Genomic DNA, 20,259 nt, shown 5'->3' on the forward strand with positions numbered 1-20,259 from the left:
CAATTCACTAGTCACAACAAATCTTTCTGACATCAATGCATTTCTGAGTCTCAATTTGTATCCAGAAAAAGACAAAAAAATCATCAAGTAAATAAATATGCGTGTTCCATAATTCCACGGTATCTTATTGAGTACTGTCCTCGAGGTGTACGACACATTGGTAGGTATAGGTTATTGATTTGTCTAGTTTAGTAATAGTTCACTTGAGAATTAAAAATGAAAAAATGCTTTAAATCTTTCTGGCAAGTTTGCACTCATGTATTTAACTTTAAAAATAAAGCTACTTATTTGAAGAATATTGATATCAAAGATTGAAGTTTAAAGCATAATGCTGATGTTACATTGTCCCAATTATTTAAATGATCATAATGATCTCTTTTATATTTGTCTGATTAATTCATGCAAAACGTAGTTTGAGATAAAGATTAGTTATTGATGTGGATTCCCTTGTTGTTGATATGTTTGATGATGAAGAAATTCGCCGTTGACACTGACTTGCTTACATAATGATCATTTTATTGACAAACAAGCATCGCCAGGCTCGCCATGGTTCGACCTGGGAGAGACAAACAGCCAAAAGTGATCTCCCCCCCGAACACACAGAAACTCTGGTATTTATGGACACACCCCACAGGAGAACAACATGGGGACATCTGTTTGTTTTCAGGACACCCCTCTTACTACAACTGCGGGGGTGTCTGTCTTAGATATATGTATGTCATGAACGCAAAGGACAACACAGGTCACAGATACAATCTCTTGTCCAGATGTCCCTGGGAAACTCTCTGGACACAGGGGCCCCATTGTACACATTCCACTGAGAGGGCTCCTGTCGTAGATTTAGGATTTCCGGATAACTCAAAAAAACATCACTGGTCTCAAATATAATTACTACAAGCTGTCGTTTTGCACATTCTTAATAAGAAACAGAGCTGACCTAATTTCCAGATATGTCAGACACTTCATTATGAAGCAGTTTTGCAGTTATTTGTATTAACATGTATTTTAACTTATAAATAAGATAAGATAATCCTTTATTTATCCCACAATGGGGAAATTGTTGATTAAATATCGATTAATCAACAATATATTTAATCTATTAAACGTCTTAAGTTAATGTAATTGCGCGAGTATGTTTGTTTTTGGTCGCTAATTGGATTAATAACCTGCAGCCGCTTGAGGCTGACGACAAAGTGTGAAGTAGTCAGTTCTCGCGATAACATATCAGGTCTATGTGAGATCACGAAGAGGATATCCGGTCTCTTTTCCGTGGCGGACCGTCGTAGGGCCGGTTTAGCAAAATGAAGGTACAATGTTTCCCCGAACTATTTCTTTGTGTGAAGCTGTTTATTCTTTTAAAATGATCGTGTATTATTGTTGCCACGAGTATACACTATCAAGCGGACTAGTCTGATGTAAAGGTTGTACCCGAGGCACTGAGGATGATTTGTGATTGTGATAGAAAGTTAGCACCAGAATGAGCGGTAGGTGGAAACATGGCCGCACACTGGGAGAAATGTGCAACGACCTAAAAAGCCTCTGTTCATAGTTGTGGATCGTTTTAAAGCTGTAATAGCCGAATTTCCACACGCTGCTGTGCGATTTAAGTCACATATGAATAACTTACAGTCGGTTATGTGTATTAATGTAAGGGGCGATAGCGTTAGCTGGGTTTGGATACCTAACCAAGAAGCTAACAGGCCCTTTTAGTCTCTCCCCCTCACATCAACTCAATACATTAGACTAACCTCACATTTTAACATTATTTAATCACTACGTGCTTGTTCTGCCCTTATGTTAGATCCTTTAAAGTAATATTAACACGTGTTAAGTCTTACTGTTCTTGCATGATCTGTCACTAGCTGTTTAAAAAAAACCTGGAAACATTATCTAACTTTTTTTTTTTTGTTTGCATTATCCGTGTTTTCTCTTCCAGCTGAACATCTCTTTCCCCGCTACTGGCTGCCAGAAGCTGATAGAAGTCGACGATGAACGCAAGTTGCGCACTTTCTACGAGAAGCGTATGGCCACAGAGGTGGCTGCCGACCCTCTGGGAGACGAGTGGAAGGTACAGGAGATGTTTTAAGTACTCTTGTCTCCATGTGATGCTCAAGTTATACAGTCATGTACTAGTGTGGCACACCAGTAGACCCTTTCTGACTGACCCGTAGTCATTAAGGGGGGACAGTGTGGTGCTAAAGTAACTGCAGAGCTGCTTACCAGATACGACCACAGTCCACGTCCATTGGATGGTTGTCACTGCGTTGCTCTCCCATTGTGTCACATTTCAGCGAGCCAAACATTTTCCATCATGTGTAACGATCAGGCGTCAAAGTCAACTTTATTGTCAATTTCAAAATATGCCAGTACAGTGGAAGTTGCAATTTCGTTTGTCTCCGTCCCACGGTGCAACACAACCAGGATAAGGTAAAATAGATGAAATACAATGAGGTAAAAATAAGAAATAATATTGACAGGAATACATTCTTAATTGTGCAAAAGGTAGAAAATGGTAAATACATTTTTTTTAAAAGGTAAACTTGTGCAATGTGCAGTAAAAGGAGTGTACTTTTGAGTAGTCGTGTCATTCTTCCCGATTCATCCGTAATTCCCAATCTTATAACGTGAAGTGTTGGGTTTATACCTGTGCTTGGACTCGTCGCCTCAGTGGCCCCTTGTTGTGATCACTAAGGTGCTGATGTGTATCTCTGTATTACGCAGCTTAGAAAGACTAGTTGGCAGTGCAAACTCTATGATCGTTACATCGCCAATTTGTGGTTCCACAACATTTTCTACTTCTTTGCGTCCAGGCGATTGATACCTATCTGATTATATTGAAGTTGGAGAGATTAAGTATTGGTGGCTTCATTGTCGGACAAACAAGCACTTCAACGTAGCATGTTTCTTGATTGTCTGATATTTTAAGGTCTTTGTTGGATTCGGCATACAGATATTATACATGTGGTGCAAGGAGAGGAAAATGTAGACCAATCACAGGCATGCGCTGTTTTTTATGTTTGAGGATATTAACAGGTGATCAAGTATATTGTCCAACTGTTTATATATTCTTATTTTTATCCATAGTCAATCACCATATAATATTTACAAGTGGACAGTGTTCCACCGCTCTCCACATCTAGAGTTTGTGCTGCGAGTATCGTCTGAATGCTATGCAGGTGATCAGGGAAATGTCTGTTATGACCCTCATCAGATGTGAAAGTTAAGGCGTGATGCCCCCGTTTCAATTTGAACTTTTTATCGCCATTGTTAACATCATTTTAGTGCAGCTGATTGCTGCAGTTGTTATTCTTAACTACATATATACAAGCCTTTCTACACGAGTCTCTTAACACCAGTGTTGTCTGGTTGACCCGAGGAAACATTGTACCGATCTCTCCATTAGGCAACCTTGTCAGTTCTGGAAGAATGTTCCTATTGGATACAGTGCAGCAGTAGTTAAAATTGTAGTTAAATGTTATAATTTTGTGGAAAAGTCTGTTGTAATGTATCCAATAACCTCATAATTGAGACTCCATTCACCCAAGTACTATTACTTGAATGAAAGTGATGTAACCACTGGGTTCTCCATTCTGCAGGGTTACGTGGTGCGCATCAGCGGAGGTAACGACAAGCAGGGCTTCCCCATGAAGCAGGGTGTTCTCACTCACGGCCGTGTGCGCCTGCTGCTCAGCAAAGGCCACTCCTGTTACCGTCCCCGCAGGACTGGTGAGCGCAAGCGCAAGTCTGTCCGTGGTTGCATCGTTGACGCCAATCTCAGCGTTCTGAACTTGGTTATTGTCAAGAAAGGTAAAGTATTCAAAAAGTTGCTTTTGGTCTTTTTTTAATTTAAAAGTTTAACCAGTTGACAAACATCTCACTGTGAAAAGATGTTTATGGCACACCAGTAGACCCTTTCTGACTGATCTGTAGTTATTAAGGTGGGACAGTGTGTTGCCAGAGCAACAGTGGAGCTGCTTACCAGATGCAACCAGGTCCAGGTTAAGTGGATGGTTGAACTGCAATGCTCTCTCAAATGATATCATGTACAGTCTTATCAAAATGCTCTGCCCTCTCTATAATATTCATTGTGTTTTAATGATTGATTTAGTTGTTGTGGTTTTAATGTATATTGGGCATATTTAAGATGAGCAGGACAATTTGTCAGTGAACATGGCTTTAATTCTAATGACTGTTTTTCTTATCTGGCTGTCTCCAGGTGAGAAGGAAATTCCCGGCCTGACCGACAGCACTGTCCCTCGCCGTCTTGGCCCCAAGAGAGCCAGCAAGATCCGCAAGCTCTTCAACCTGGCTAAGGAGGATGATGTTAGGCAGTACGTTGTGAGGAGACCCCTGTCTAAAGAAGGTATGACCAGCTGTTTTTAGCTTTTCATTAATCTATAAAAACTGTCACCTGACTCTAAAAACTGTGGTGAAGAGAAACTCTTGAGGTGTGAGCTTAGTGCAGTGAAAACAAAAGCAAAGGTTCTAAATAGAAAAGATATCTGTTTTGCTCCCCCCCGATGCAACACTAGTGCATACAGCAACTTCCCTCATGCTGCATTTCTTTTTTCTTCCTGCGATATGTTTCTGATCTGTTGACTTTATGTCCTCACTGTGTCGCATTTACAGGCACTCAAGGGGAGCTTCAGCAAAGGCTTTGGGATCTTAGAATGGGGGGAATTAAATATTAAAGTTAACATGGACTGTAGTGTACTTTCATATATGGTGGTGGCCAGAATAAAAGCGGTTGATGTGGGACATATTAAATTGTTTAAAGCATGCTACCTTGTGGCATGTATAAAATAAAATAAAAACTCAAAAGCACAGTTTGCTTAAATCTCCAAGCTAACAATTTTGTCTTTGTACTAAATCTTAATCAATATTCTGCAGATAATTTAAGTTTGAGTCTCTCAGGAGCTCAGTGTCTGTTTGCTGCTGATTGTAATGTTGAATGTCTTGTAGAAATTGAGCACATTCACTGTGTAATTGGATGGGGGGGGAAGCATTCCTCTAGAGTTGTAGGATTTATTTTTTATCGTCTAACAGCAAAGTTTCTGATACTCAGCATTTTCACCTCAGCTGCAGGCTTAAAATAAATTGAGCTTTTTGAGTCAAGAAGGTCAACAGGGACACCTTTCACTACCCCCCCAGCCCTCCTCACCACAGCTGGCACTTGTTGTATTGTTAGTATAAACTGTATCCCCTCCCTCACAGGCAAGAAGCCCAGGACCAAGGCTCCCAGGATCCAGAGACTGGTGACGCCTCGTGTGCTGCAGCACAAGCGCCGCCGCATCTCCCTCAAGAGACAGCGCACCCAGAAGAACAAAGAGGAGGCCTCTGAGTATGCCAAGCTGCTCGCCAAGAGGATGAAGGTAATGTTTTTTTTTTTAATTCTGGTTATTACAGGACAAAGGGAATCACTGATCTCAAATGGCTTCTTGTGATACATCAGATCATTCTACATGTGTCACTGTTTATTGCCAGTCTATAGTTTACATGTAACCTAGCCAAATGTAAAGATTTATTGGTAACTTTAAGTGGTGAGATACTGCTTGGTATGTGGGAAAATGGCTGCTTTCTGTTCAAGCTGAAACATTTTACTGATACACACTTTCTTTCTCAAACAGGAGGCCAAGGAGAAGCGCCAGGAACAGATCGCCAAGAGGCGCCGCCTTTCTTCTCTGAGGGCATCCACATCCAAGTCCGAGTCCAGCCAAAAGTGAAATCAAAAACTCAAATAAATTCATGTTTTGCTGAAAAAAAAATCCCAGTGTTGTGTGCTTTCCTCATCTCGTCTTGATACAATAAGGCTGACGGACAGTGAACTAGTGCACTTTGGTGACATGAATACTCAAAGCTGTAGAGGATGGTCATTGCAGTTCTACCGTTTACCCTTCTATGGAATTGCCTTGTATAAATAAATTAAAACCTGGCTTTTTTTAAATTAATGGGTATTTATAACAAGACTTAAAAAATGATTTTAAACCATTTTCACGTATGCACTCCTGACATTCTCTAGAGAATTGGACGGCCCGTCTATAAAATCTTCAGGAGATGCTTTTTAACATGTTCCTCAAGTTTTCCTTGTCTCAGGAGTTAAGTCATGATGAGAAAGAACAGGCCAAGCAACAGAGTAAGACACCATCAGTATATCAATGCTACCTGTAATATGACATTCACAGAGGAACAGTGACGAGTATCAACCTTTGTGTGTATAGTGTCAATTCATAAGTTTTACTCGAGAGCAGGTAAAGAGCCCATAGTCACTGTTATGTTACAAAAAGCAGCTAAAAGACCTTATAAATTGCTCAATCCATCATGAGTGTAGCACTTGTCGGTAAGCAACATTTAGCAAAAGTTAGTGAGAGTACATAAAGAAGCAGTTTCATTTCATGTGCACAATTACACTGCATGCAGAATAAAAACCTCTCCCTCACCTGTGAATTTTTACATTATCTGTTTTGCTAACACCAAGCTGCAACCTCCAGGGTTAAAACATGAAGCCAATGTGGAAGTGAAAATCCACACCTTTTATGATTGACTGCTTATTTCCTCTGAAAATGAATTTGGGCAAGAACATGCAGCAGGGGGACATTTCTTCTACACAACCATTTTAGAATTTTTTTTTTACAGTGGATGAGCTCTCCATGTCCCTGCATTTGACTCGATTTGACTCAGCAATATAAGAGCTACTCACACTCCAAAAACAAGTTTCTGAATCTTAATCAATTATTTTCAGGCCAATATTCAGTTGAAGCTCTCATTAGAGCTTCAGGACACAGTTTCAACACACAAACATTTATACCAAACCGTATAACAGTGCTTCATATCAACGACGAACACATTATAACATAACCATTTTCAAAAGGAGACGTTTTCGTCAGCCTCCTTGCACGGTGAGTGGGCGAAACCGAACCACGTCCTTGTGAGTGGAGTTCTCGTCAGCATTAAGATAAGATAATCCTTTATTTATCCCACAATGGGGGAAATTTACATTGTTACAGCAGAAAAGAGCAAAGATTGCAGACAAAAAGTGAACACAGTACAATTTGAATTAAAAAAGAAAAAGCAGCAGGACGACATTGAGACGAGCTCTATCTTCATTTGACTGCTGATGTTTGGTTTGAGCTCAGGCGCAGCCTAAAAGTTGTTCACCTGGGAGATGAAGAACACAGACACAAGCTGATGCTGAAGATACTGAGGCAGCTCCTGGATACGGCAGGTCAAAGACATCCAGAACCAGACCCGATGATCTGTTGAGTGGAGGACAGGGTTAACATTTAGACAATCTTTAACTTACAAAAGATATATTTTAGAACCTCTTATGAAGCCAGTAATTGTCTGATTGACAACTGATCTGAGCTGTATTTATTCACTGTTTTCAGTTAATGGAGATAATTATCACATATTGGTTCGGCTGTGAGGTAGCCAGCCAGAAGGAAAGAATGTTATATTTCCTAAACTGCCTGTTAATTCAAATATCTGTGGCATTAAACTTATGCATAGTCCAGTACCTAAAAGTAGAGTAAGCAATGTATTTAACACTTTTTTTGTCATACTAACCAACAACTCCTTATTTGTATCTATTGTGGCCAGTGAACTTCTTTTTTTGAATTATTTATTTTTGGGGCTTTTTGTGCCTTTATTGTAGGGATAGGACAGTGGATAGAGTTGGAAATCAGGGGGAGAGAGAGTGGGGAATGACATGCGGGAAAAGAGGTCACAGGTCGGATTCCAGCCTGGGCCGCCCGCTTGGAGGACTACGGCCTCCATACATTGGGCGCTAGCTAACCACTATGCTACCTACGCCCCGGCTAACCACTTCTATCTGTTTTGTCCATCTCTCTTTTCAAGAAAAGTCGAACATTTCCTATTGATTTGTTCTCACAGCACACCTGAACAGTTTGAATCGTGCAGCCCACCATGTGGTAGGTCCTCCTGCACAGCCTGGCCGTGAGTCAAAGAAGGCGGGCACTAGAACTTCTTCTGAGTGTGGCCATCTCAAAACCTTCCTTTACTTCTGCAAAAAAGGCACCAAGAGATAGACATTATTTTAGGTGATGATAAGAGATGTTTTGCTTTGAATGTTTGACTTTCCCTCAGTATTGATAAAGCGTCTATGTATCTAGCCGTTTCACTCCATAACTTCTGTCTTCTTAAGAGAGAGGAAGCACACGGTCCCATCAGAGGCTGAGTCCAAACCCAATCCTCCAACACTGACGGCTGAGTGGCTGCTCATGCTCCATCCTACCCAGCAGCCATGTGACAGCGAGCTGCACACAGCCCACAGTGCCATTAGCTGCAACGCTCACATCCTGGATCTCATTCATCTTGGTTCTGGCAGCAGCAACAACCTGTGAAAACTGACAAACAACAAGAGAGGTGGTTGCTGCTTCTTTCTCCCGCATCAGGAGGTTTGTACAAATTGTGTAACTCGTGATGATTTATAAGACAAAGAAGAAAGGTTCACCTGCTCTGTTGGTGCATGAAGCACTAGGAAAGTAGCCAGCCAAGACTTTTACATGCAGCATTATTTGCAATGTGGAAACTGTGGAAATAATAGTTGTTTGCAGTCCTCATTTAGCAGGGATTTGAACTTACTTATCATCAGAACCATTTTTGTCCAAACCGGAAAGAGTCACCTACACGTACAAAAGATAATACAAAACAAGCCAATGAAAAATATATCAGGATGTTACTTTGAAGCACATTTTTCATTCTTTCAAGAACATTATTGCTTTGTAACATCATGTATAAACCTGTTGCTTCTTTCCCTTTTATACAATTATAATTAATATTCATTCTAACTTGTAGTTAGTAGAAAAACTTGTGGAAAAGATTACATTTGGCCCTATAGGACATTGCATTGTGTCAGCTTCTGCCTTTTTGAAACATACATTTATCTCAAAATGGAAAGAACTGACTGGTAATACATTTTGTTTGCAACTCTACTGTAACACTTGAACGCTTCAATCGCACGGTTCACAACTATGTTTCAAAGTATGTCATAAACTTAAGTAGTGAGTAATACAACCTACAATGTTGGCCTGTCAGTGCTCACTGTGGGGCTCCAGTTTAATGATGACAGGCGTCACTCTGACACAGGCTGCTGAGCTTATAGCTGTCACACTGCACAGCACATCACACACAGACCTCAGTTTAGGATGGCTGCATTTAGTGTCAGTGTACAACACTGACAGTCTGCTAGAAGCTGAGGAAACCAGGGGCAGGTAAGCCTGGCAGCTCTGAAACTTAAGTAACTCCACAGCAGAGACAAAAAGGGTTACAGGACCGGCTGTCAATGAAAAGATTGAGAACATGTTAAGAGGTAGGCCCAGGTCTATTTAATACAACTAAAACAAATAGACTTATATTGAACCAGTTATTACTCTAATGTTGTTAAGACGATGGAAGTGATGTTACATGTGAATCTAACTTTATTTGCACTCCCCTGGTTGTTGTTCTCTTCCTCAAATGAAAGCTGTCACTCACGTAATTGACGTAGGAAGTCAATTAGCGCTCACCTGCCAACGACGATGTTCAAAAGCTCGACTGTTCTCGCGATATGTGAACGCCGTGTTAACGTGATGCTAAACGGTATTCTTTTTATTTTCTTCTTAATTTTAGTTGGTTAAACTAATCTTGAAATAAACACCAGAGACGCTATTATTATTTCTTTCAACATGAAAAAAAAGTTTTAATTATGTTTTTTTCAGTTATGCTCTCAATTAAATTTGACTTGATGGTTGCCTAAGTGTTTTTCAGTAGAACATTTTTTTTTTATAATCAGTTTCACATAACTTCAATGTGTTATGTCATGATTGAGAGGCAGACTGTGTTGGTGAACGTTTGGACATCATCAAGGATCCTCAAATGTCAGAATCAAATTTGGATCATCTTGTCCAATACATCAAAGGTGATGACGCTGTGAGCAGGATTTGAACCTGCGCGGGAATATCCCATTGGATTTCGAATCCAACGCCTTAACCACTCGGCCATCACAGCTCTGCAAATCACTCATATTGACACAGAGAGATTGAAAAATAATAAATTAATGATCAATAAATACATTTGATAGGCTTAGTAGGCTATTTATTAAAAAAGATTACACAATGTATCAATATGTAAATAGGATAATGTTTCTATCTGTTTGTGAGGGCTATCTGTTGAGGTAACTTGTCTATCTTTGCATGTAAATCTTAGCAGGCCCAATGTGGATGCCTTGCTTTAGTTTTGAATTGTGTCTCTTTTTGTGCATGTGATCTGGCATCCACGACGGACTGTAAATAAGTAGTAGTTTTTCTGCTCTTTTGCTCTGCAGAATCGACGCCACAGAATAGTTATGGAGCCTGTGTGATGGATTACCGAGGCTCTTGTTTACCAACAGGTCTGTATGCTGCTGAGGGTCTACAGAGGGGCGGAGGCGTGTAGATCCGATAAACACTCTCTCTTGAAGTGGCAATGATGATTAACACCCACAGCTCACTGCAGCTGCATTGCACTCACACTGTGCAATTACAGTGACACTGAGTGCTGTAATCAGCAGGTCCCCTATGTGAGAGATTAAGTTCGTGAAATAACAAAGGCACAGACGCACCCAGCTCAGGGTCTGCATATTGATGAGCTCTGAGGTGATTTTCCGTTACAGAGGACGTTTACAGCGATGTTAAAGCTCCTGCACAAACACAAGGCTGGGGGAAAACACGCTCTGAGCCACGAGGGGTCTGTCCATGGTGCTGATGCTGCTGTCGTGTCTGACTGCAGCTGCGTGTACTGCACAAAACGTGCCCACCAAACGTTTCGACTTCAATGTATCGGCATGCGTCAGTGACGTCAGCTCCAAGACTTTGGCGTGGCAGCGGCAGTCACAGGGTTTGGGACTGCTGCCCGAATTAAAAAAAAAAAAAAAAAAAAAATGAAAAGACACAAGAGAAGCACGTGTAGTGGGTGGTCCTCAACAGACTGCTTTCACGTGGCTCTAGCGAGCTCAGAGCTCGAGCCAAACCTCCTCTCCGTCAGTCCGGTGCAGCAACATCAGGAGACAACATCACCATGGCAGCAGATATGGAGCCCTCGGAGTAAGTGTGCTTTTATTTTTTTTTTATTTTTTTTGGGGGGGGGGTTTCAATGTTAATAAGTAAGTTTTAAGTTATAGTTTAGTGATGATAACTTTGTTTTTTTGTATCCTACTATGACAACACGTGTGTCTTCACTAAAGAAAACAAAACACCTTTATTGATAAGGAAAAGATCAAGTTTGTAAGTTTTGAAATTATGCATCCATCTGCAAGATTGTAGAGCGCTGTTATTTTCTCAAAGCTTGGGGATATTTCCTGTGGTTAAAACTTTCTTCTTATTATAGTCTACAATGTGATTCAATATATTTGAATTTTACACATGTGCTATTTTTAGGCTGTGTTTTAATAAAGACATAATCTACAACATAGAAATCTATCTTGTTCTGTCGTTTTCTATGACGCATTCTGTTTATTTTTTTTGTGTGCATTGTGCACCCATGTGATGTTTGTTTTATGGGTCTTGTTTTTTTTTAATCCCATCCCATCCAGTCACAGAAACCTCTTTTATTTAAAGATGTAATGTAGTCTGCATATTGTATATTTCCCCCGTGACTCTGCTTTAATAATTACTTTGAGCCGTTTGATCTGATGTCCTTGCTCATGATGCTGAGAGAGGGGCGGGTCCAGTCTCAGTACATTGTGTGCATTTCATCCACATGTGCCTGTTGAACTAATACGCCCTCCACCCCCTGGCAAAACATGGGTGTGCTTTCCTTATTGGCCAGTATTCAGACTTAATGTGGTGGTGGGGATCAAGCGCACACAATTTGCATTTAAAGTCAATCTAGAATAGGGAGGGGAAAAAAAAAGGAGGGAATTTGGCGTGCAAACTTTCTCATATTAAAATAGGCGGGCTGTGTTAATCCACACTCCAGACGATGCCACTGAAGCGTGTCTCTGCAGAAAAGTGCACGTGAAGGAGGAACAAAACTTCCTTCATCATGATGCTGCTGACGAAGTGACAACAGCAGCAGGGTGGATGTGATGAAAATGGAAAGCTGTGAAAATGCTCAGCAGATGGCTTTTCAAAGCGTGACAAAGCTCCACATGCAGCAGTATCCCTGCTCACGTCTTGTTTTGACAGGAACAGCTCACACGTTTTTCTGTTGACACTTGAGTCAGAGGATCCATGTCTAAATGTGTGAAAGCATCTGAGAATAAAAACAACAGCTTCAGTGTTCGGTTCTGCAATGTGACAGAAGTAAAAAAAACAAAAAAACAAGATAAACCAGAAAAGAAGAGCATCATGTACAAATACAGAACAGCTTTGACAGAGAAGTGTCATGTGGAAGTAACATGAATCTTTGTCTTCCAGTGTGATCCGTCTGATCATGCAGTACCTGAAGGAGAACAACCTCTACAGAACACTGAACACCTTGCAGGAGGAGACCACCGTGTCTCTGAACACGGTGGAGAGCATCGACAGTTTCATCGCAGACATAAAGAGCGGCCACTGGGACTCGGTGCTGCTGGCCATCGAGTCCCTCAAGTTACCTGACAACATTCTCATTGACCTCTACGAGCAGGTGAGCACCCTGCGTAGATCAGCTGATACTTTCCCAGGCTGCAATCCTTTGAATCAGCTTCTAAACGCGGGTCTCTCCTCAACAGGTTGTGATGGAGCTGATTGAAATGAGGGAGGTGGGTGCAGCTCGCTCGCTCCTCAGGCAAACCGACCCCATGATCATGCTGAAGCAAACTCAACCAGGGAGGTACCTCCACCTGGAGAACCTGCTCAAATGCTCCTGCTTTGACCCTCGGGAGGTAAGACAGTAAAGGTTACTACTTTTACAAAACGTTTCCCACGACGTGTTTTATGGTTCTACCCTTCTTTCTGTCTTCTACAGGCGTACCCTAAAGGCAGCAACAAGGAGAAGCGGCGCAGGGCGATAGCCGAGTCTATGGTTCAGGAGGTCAGCGTGGTGCCTCCTTCTCGCCTCATGGGACTCCTCGACCAAATCGGAGTGAGTAATCTGATCACGATCGATAGCTCCCATAGTGCTTAAGATAATTATATAACAAGGCAAGCCAATACATCTATTAAGCTCCCTTTATATAAAAAGGTTTCTTTTTTAATCTCAGCTTACAAAATAAGATAAGTAGCATAACAAATGGAAAAGCTGCCATTCAAACTGCAACAGAACCTACAGTCACATTTGATTTTGTAAGCCGACAATGGTCAAATTCAAAATTTGATGAAGGATTTCTGAGAATGCAGCATCGCACGTTCACAGTTAGTTTCTGAAGTTTTCATGCTGTAAATCCTTTCCTTCGTTCCCATCACGCATTTGCGCGGTGGGACAACCTTTCATGTTGACACTGACGGAGGGAAACAGCAGCATCTACATTTAAGTTTTGTGTCTCGTCCCTCTTCCTCACAGACTTTGAGACTGCAGCAGTCTCCTGACAGCTCCCCCGACTCCACCATCGACTCGCACGGAAAAAAGGAGAAAGAGAACTTTCCAACCCAGCTGTACCGACACATCAAGGTAGACCACCACGGACTCTGTTCTACAAAATTACTTCTTCTACCACAATCAGATACTATATATAGTTTACTACATACTATAGATGCATACTATATATATTTGTAGGCGGTACATGTGGGACTCTTGGACAAAAACTATAAATACATTTACTTTTCTATTATTATTGATGAGTCATCTCCAAAGATGGACCGTACACACACACGCGCACACACACACACACACACGTGACTCTTTTTTTGACGCTCCTGAAGGCACTCCTCTAAGTCTCTGGCTGTGCCTTTATCACTGGCGTCCAGATGGAGCAGCATGACTTGCTTGTCCTTGCTGTCCTCTTACCAAGGTGATAAGAGGAACAGTCAGCATGCTGGAAAACCTTAAACCTCTCCTGAGGTTATCAGACATGAACTTGTTTTTTAATCTATTAGTACGTCAGGCTCTCAGGTAGCAAGCAAACCTAGCTCGGTATGTTTAGCTGCATCATACTGTGAAGGGCTGTTAATGAGGAGTTACCATGTGTGTCGTTGTAACCTGCAGTTTGGACGTCGGTCACATGTGGAGTGTGCGCGTTTCTCTCCTGATGGCAAGTACCTGTTCACCGGCTCAGTGGACGGGTTCATTGAGGTCTGGAACTATAGCACGGGAAAAATCAGCAAGGTTAGTCTGTTTAATATCAATACACTTGGCACACTTCTTGAACTCTGTACATTTATAAAGCGTTGTTTAAACTTCATTTCAGATCTACCGTAGTTGGAAATTAGTAATCATAAAGGATATTCAACACGATATTTTGAGTGAAATAAAGATTATTCTTTCATTAATTTGATTTATTTCATCGTTTTTTTCTACTCTGTTTGTGTGTGTGTGTGTTTGCATGGCTGAACCAGGATTTGAACTATCAGGCCCAGGATAGCTTCATGATGATGGACGACGCCGTGCTGTGTATGTGCTTCAGTCAGGACTCAGATCTTCTGGCGACTGGAGCTCAAAATGGCAAAATAAAGGTGAGATCTTCTAAAGAGTGTTTTCATTTATTGTAAAGTCTTGTTATCTCTGAAGGGACATCAAAAATGATGCCAAATGATGTCTAAATATTGAAAAAGCGATGAATCCGATTGGTTGTCTAATTACATCTTTGTGTTTTTTTGGGAAGGTATGGAAGATCCAGAGTGGCTTGTGTCTGCGCAGGTTTGAGCATGCTCACAACAAAGGCGTGACCTGTCTGAGCTTTTCCAAGGACAACAACCAGATCCTCAGCGCCTCCTTTAACCCGACCATCAGGTGGGACGTTACTCTATACAACAGACACACTGAAACGGACTCACATCCATAGTACTAAGTAACAGCAATCATAAAAACTCATATCAGAAAATTGTGAACATATAGTGCAAAGTAAATTCAGTCCAAGTCTAAAAAGGACTTGAAAAAGTTTAAAACTCAAATTCACTAGTTCTTGACCAATTGTTCAAAACAGAAACAACAATAAAACATGATGAGATCCTTCTTTTTTTTTTTTTTTTAAATGTCTGCAGCCAAACAAATCTTTGATTGTCTGCTGTGGGATGAAGCGAGAGTTCACACTGACCTCAGAAATGATTCACAAATGTTTCAAAAGCGTGAACATGTTTGTCAGTTCAGCTGGCAGGCAGAATAATTCTTTTTACATCCAACGTTGAATTGGCAAAATGTTGCTTCAATAAGCAACAGATGTGACAAATAGAAAAGAAAAGATGGGGAAAATACAAAAAAAATAAACATTACAATGACTGATCATTTGATTTCATCCATTAACTTAGCAGTGACAATGTCTGTGTAGTCTTTGTTTTATTCCAAATGTATAGAGTACATTTTGAGTTGTGATATTTCTTGCAAATTGGGTTGTTCCATAAATGAATGACCAAATCATAAATGTACTTTATGATGATTATTTTAAATACATGTCATACCTGTATATATATATATATATATATATTAGTATAATGTCTTGGATTTATTTATTTTTAATCAATGTTATTCTATAAGTAGAAAATCAGAATCAGAAATACTTTTTCATGCCATGGGGGAGGCACAGGTTGTTACAGTACACAATATAGCAGTAAGAAATGTAGGGACTTAAATATGAAAAGGAATAAAAACAAGAAATAGCAATAAGCACAAGAAATGTGGAGTATTCAAAGAATGAGGATGTTTAAGTAAACACAGAGAAATGAAGGGTAATGATGAGCTGCATTATCAAATTGATTGAAGCCGTTTTGATAATTATTGTTAATTGTTGATTGTCAATTTAGCGAGCAGTAAAGCCAGTTCAGATATTTTCAAACCTTTCAAAAGATCCACAATGCAATGCAGACGTCAGATTAAGCAGTCGGTAGCTGCATCACATGTTGCACACGTGTTGAGCATCTGAATGTAAACAAGCTGGGGCGAGGGTGTCTTATCTTTTATTCTTCTCCCTCCGTCTCGAACACACGCACACACACAAAAAAAACCAAAAACCTGAGTCTCCTTCAGACTCGAGGAGTTGAACATCTATTTTTTGCCTGCAGGGGTGTGTGGGCTGAGCCTCCTCACTGGGATGGAAGCACATGTGCTGTGTGGGTGGAACTGGCAGACCATGTGCTCAGGCACAAAGCTGCAACGTGTTTCCTCCACTTACAATTCCACGAGCGTGCAGACCGAATTGTTTACATTCGCCAAAACCATCCTCCGGGAGACGGAGTGAATTACTGAGCATTAGACGTTTTGTCATGGTTAAGCTAATCTGCACCCAGACGCTCGACGCTGGAGCTAAAAATAAACCGAATCCACTGCAGAGCAACACGTTTTGTCTTCAGAGAAAAGCCCCTTTGAGTTGAATAAAGATGGATTTGTTTATGAATCAGAGCTGCTGTTTTTTTTGTTTCATATAGTGACTTTTGTTTTTTTTTGTGACAATCTTTGACTGTGAATGCTTTCAAAAAATGTCTTTACAGAATCCATGAGCTGAGGTCAGGGAAGACACTGAAGGAGTTAAACGGCCATTCATCGTTTGTAAATGATGCCTCTTTCACTCAAGACGGCTTACACATCATCAGTGCATCGTCTGATGGCACGGTTAAGGTACAATGAGCACATTATATATGACCCAAACTTCCAAGTCTGCGCTGCATCAACGTGGAGCTGAAAACGTTGTAATGCAATGAAATGTGTCACTAAGCAGATTCATTTTCTGTGCCCGTTTCAGATTTGGGATTCAAACTCCTGCGAGTGCATCGACACTTTTAAATGTCTGAACTCTGAAGTCCCTGTCAACAATGTGATTCCTCTCCCCCAAAACCCTGAGCACTTTGTGATCTGTAACCACTCCAACACGGTGGTCATCATGAACATGCAGGGTCAGGTGAGAGCTCGCCCTAACATATGCGAACCGAAGAGTATTTCATATCAAGATTGACTGTTTTCATGTGACTAGAAATCCGACACATTTATTATATTCAAGCGTAAATGTCGGCTCCTCTTCCTCCTCAGACTGTGAAGACCTTCACCTCCGACAGAAAGGAGGGATCAGACTTTGTTTGTTGCACCCTGTCACCCCGAGGGGAGTGGATTTACTGTGTGGGAGAGGACTTAGTGCTGTACTGCTTCAACTATAAGACAGGGAGACTGCAGAAAACGCTGACCGTAAGCTCCAGTCCACACTTCTGAAATGTGATTTAGTAAGAAAAAAAATGTGCAGCCTCTGTTTTTGATTTCTTGCCTCGCTTGATTCTTTGTCTGGGCTGCTGTGTGGCGATCCTCCTGAGAATGATTGGAAAGGGGGACTGTGTGCTGATCTGTGTTTCTCTGCACCCACAGGTTCATGAGAAAGAAGTAATTGGCATCGCTCACCACCCACATGAGAATCTGATCGCCACATACAGCGAGGACGGCCTCCTGAGGCTATGGAAACCTTAAACTGTCACCTGCATTCCTAATATGGAGGATTATCCATGAGCACATTATAAACATGCTCACTGAGAAAACAAACTCTCCTTTAGGGGATGTTAGGTAGCTGTTCTGGAGCTTGATCATTTCACATCATCTTTAACAGTAGATAGATTTTTTTTTTTAAATTTTTGTCATTAAGTTAAAGAGGCGGTGAAATGGTTAGCGAGAAGGTTCCTGTTTTGAATTCTCCCCGTGCATGCGTGGGTTCCCTCCCACAGTCCAATGACATGCTCGTTAGGTTACTGGTGACTGGATAATTGGCCATAGGTGTGAATGTGTCAGCCCTGTGACTGACTGGTGAACAGTCGAGGGTGTACCCTGCCTATCGCTCAATGACAGCTGGAATCGGCTCCAGCTCCCCGAACGGGAAAACTCGGTATAATGGTTGACTAGATGGACGACGTTATAGTTTTTAACTTTTTTTTGTTGTTGTAGTTTTCCGGTCACGTGAAGGGCTTCTTTTTAGTGTTGGCTCAAAGTCTGAGGTGTCAGATTAAGTTTTGACCTTGGGGACAGTCGAATAGGAAACCATACATTTCTTGGCAAATTATCAAACTCCATCTGCGATGAAGATCATGCGTCATGACTGAAAGCAACGCAGCAGCGACTAAATGGATCCAAAGGGAACATCAGCAATGCATTTATATGATTGAAATTATTTGGAAAAACAAAACCCAAAACAAAAGGTCAAGTCAAAGGTAGCTGATGCAAAAACATTTAGCTTCATTGAGGAAAGTAAAAATACATGCAATTTGTAAATGAAAAAGTAAAGCAGACAAATATGTTAAGTCATATTTACAGCCTCTTGCATTTTAAAGACTGTCAAGGTTCAATAATTTCTTATTTTTAAGGAATCCACTGATAAGACTCCTACCAAACATACTACACAACCATGAAGATATTTAAAAAAAAGCTCACAATTAAATATGTCAAAGCAGACGTTTAAACTCATTTGACAAGTATTTCAGTTTTTTATACACATTCTTTTTTCACTTTTTTATACATTTTATTTTTTGTACATGTTTTATTCATATAGGTATTTTTATTTATTACTTTACTGGGTCCTTGGTTCTCCAAACTGCCCACACTCTTCCTCATGGATCCAACTTCACCAGTGCACTTTGAATCCCCATTTTCATCTCTTGTGTCGGTATTAGACATGAAAATGCATGATGGTGAACTGTCGTGGAAATATTTATAATGTGCTTCTTGTTTGGGCATAAACAAACAATATCAGGTTTTTGAATTGCCAGCTTTGGTTTTATATGATGAACTTTTGTAAGGATTATTGAGCAATGATTCAGATGTATTGATCCGTTTTTGTCCTCTGTGCTCCCTGCATGCTAACTCGGTGCAGTTTAAGTGTGACTCTACAATAATTTGAGTATTCTTTAAAAATATGCATGACGGATTATGAATCTCTTTTGAGCTTCCTGTCAATGTACAATGTATTTAAAGCTGTCATATTATTGTCAGTGTGTTGCGTTGACTCTTATCTGTGTCCCTGTGCATCAGTAGGACATGTACTACGCCTGCAAGAAACAGAGCTACTGCCTTTTTATTTTTGTGCTACGCTGTATGGTACAAACGATCATCGATCTCTGTGCAGTCGTCCTCCCATCATCAAAATGTTAATTCATTACAATATATTTTATATATCCATCAAGTTGTACATAACACCGCCAGATGTTGAAATGATTATCAATAAAATTAAAAAGTTATTAATTTGTGTTTGTGTGCCACATTTGAAGGACTCTTTCACTTTAGTGTGACTTTTGGTTTCCTGAATGATGACATGAATGTCCTCAAGCTGTTGTAGCTTTAAATGACACATCCACAAAGTTCAGGAAATCAAACAATATTTAACTCTGGAAAACTGAAGGTGTTTAAAAAAACGGGAAGACATCTTGTTTAGTCAATGGTTTTATAAATCAATCCCAGATTTTATTTTTACAATTATATTTAAAATGAATCTTCTGATGGTATTACTTCGTTGTCACGCCTTTTTTTTTTTAAACTTTTGATTAGGGCTTTGACTAACATCTATTTCATACAAAGGAATGAAGGAAGGAATTCTGGTATGAAACACATTTTCATCCTGTTAGTCAGATATGTATTATTGTAAGAACAAGCTGAAAATGGTCAGACTGTACCGGCATACCACAGAGACCTTTTTTTAGATTTCACTTTGTTTTCACAGACGACAAAAAAAAAACATCAAGTACTCACATGTGGAGGCTGGAACCACTCTCGATTTTCAGGTATTATAATTACAAGTACTGGATTGATTAAATGATAGCCAAAACAGTCCATTATTTTTCTATGAATCATTTAATCTACGCCTTGTTAGAGTAGGTAACAGATCTAATATCCTGGGGCTGAAAGGAAGGGAGGGAAAACTATTTGAGCCACATTTCAGAAATTTTAGCCACAGTTTTTGATTTGAAACTTACTTTCTTGGATCAAAATTATTAAGCTTCACAGCAGAGCCGATATCCACGAAGACAACAACAGATTATTTTTAACTCTACCAACTCAACCAGTTTGACAATTTAACTGAAACTAGACTGTTGCCAAGCAACCCAACTATTCTCCTCTCTCCACTCTCGCTACTCTGTTCATATCCATGGTTACCGCAGCCCAGCTACTTTGTAGTCAATTAAAAGTATTCAGAACTCCTGGCTTAGGCGGAGTGATACAGAGTGTGAAAAGTCCAGGTGAAGTTATTAT

The 20,259-nt window shown here is 40.4% G+C and overlaps 2 protein-coding genes, 1 non-coding gene and 1 pseudogene across 3 annotated transcripts; 2 read left to right on the forward strand and 2 right to left on the reverse strand.

The window, feature by feature from the left end:
* The first annotated feature begins 1,186 nt into the window (after nt 1–1,186).
* rps6 (ribosomal protein S6) lies at nt 1,187–5,765 on the forward strand. Its single transcript, XM_020643856.3, has 6 exons — nt 1,187–1,307; nt 1,937–2,068; nt 3,597–3,807; nt 4,217–4,363; nt 5,215–5,372; nt 5,628–5,765. The coding sequence occupies exons 1-6, from the start codon at nt 1,302–1,304 to the stop codon at nt 5,721–5,723; spliced, it is 750 nt and encodes a 249-aa protein (XP_020499512.1). The 5' UTR covers nt 1,187–1,301; the 3' UTR covers nt 5,724–5,765.
* A 1,194-nt stretch (nt 5,766–6,959) lies between these two features.
* LOC136183278 (perilipin-2-like) lies at nt 6,960–9,568 on the reverse strand (annotated as a pseudogene).
* A 355-nt stretch (nt 9,569–9,923) lies between these two features.
* trnas-cga (transfer RNA serine (anticodon CGA)) lies at nt 9,924–10,005 on the reverse strand. The gene has a single exon. It is a non-coding gene; the product is annotated as a tRNA-Ser (tRNA).
* Nucleotides 10,006–10,814: 809 nt separating this feature from the next.
* Nucleotides 10,815–19,250, forward strand: LOC109991514 (WD40 repeat-containing protein SMU1). The gene is made up of 12 exons (XM_020643823.3): nt 10,815–11,078; nt 12,393–12,603; nt 12,689–12,841; nt 12,925–13,041; nt 13,459–13,566; nt 14,101–14,220; nt 14,451–14,567; nt 14,717–14,844; nt 16,536–16,662; nt 16,787–16,942; nt 17,071–17,223; nt 17,398–19,250. Exons 1-12 carry the CDS (start codon nt 11,053–11,055, stop codon nt 17,494–17,496), a joined length of 1,515 nt encoding a protein of 504 aa, XP_020499479.1. The 5' UTR covers nt 10,815–11,052; the 3' UTR covers nt 17,497–19,250.
* Nucleotides 19,251–20,259: the final 1,009 nt, after the last annotated feature.

The sequence above is a fragment of the Labrus bergylta genome, chromosome 1, assembly GCF_963930695.1.
Source record: "Labrus bergylta chromosome 1, fLabBer1.1, whole genome shotgun sequence".
Lineage (NCBI taxonomy): Eukaryota > Metazoa > Chordata > Actinopteri > Labriformes > Labridae > Labrus > Labrus bergylta.

Excerpts from the sequence above, each read along its gene's own strand:
- rps6 (XM_020643856.3), top strand. Across the intron at positions 2,069-3,596 it reads CTCTGGGAGACGAGTGGAAG|GGTTACGTGGTGCGCATCAG; the intron begins GTACAGGAGATG and ends TCCATTCTGCAG. Across the intron at positions 3,808-4,216 it reads CTTGGTTATTGTCAAGAAAG|GTGAGAAGGAAATTCCCGGC; the intron begins GTAAAGTATTCA and ends GGCTGTCTCCAG.
- LOC109991514 (XM_020643823.3), top strand. The coding sequence starts at position 11,053 with ATGGCAGCAGATATGGAGCCCTCGGA. Across the intron at positions 11,079-12,392 it reads GCAGATATGGAGCCCTCGGA|TGTGATCCGTCTGATCATGC; the intron begins GTAAGTGTGCTT and ends TTTGTCTTCCAG. Across the intron at positions 12,842-12,924 it reads CCTGCTTTGACCCTCGGGAG|GCGTACCCTAAAGGCAGCAA; the intron begins GTAAGACAGTAA and ends TGTCTTCTACAG.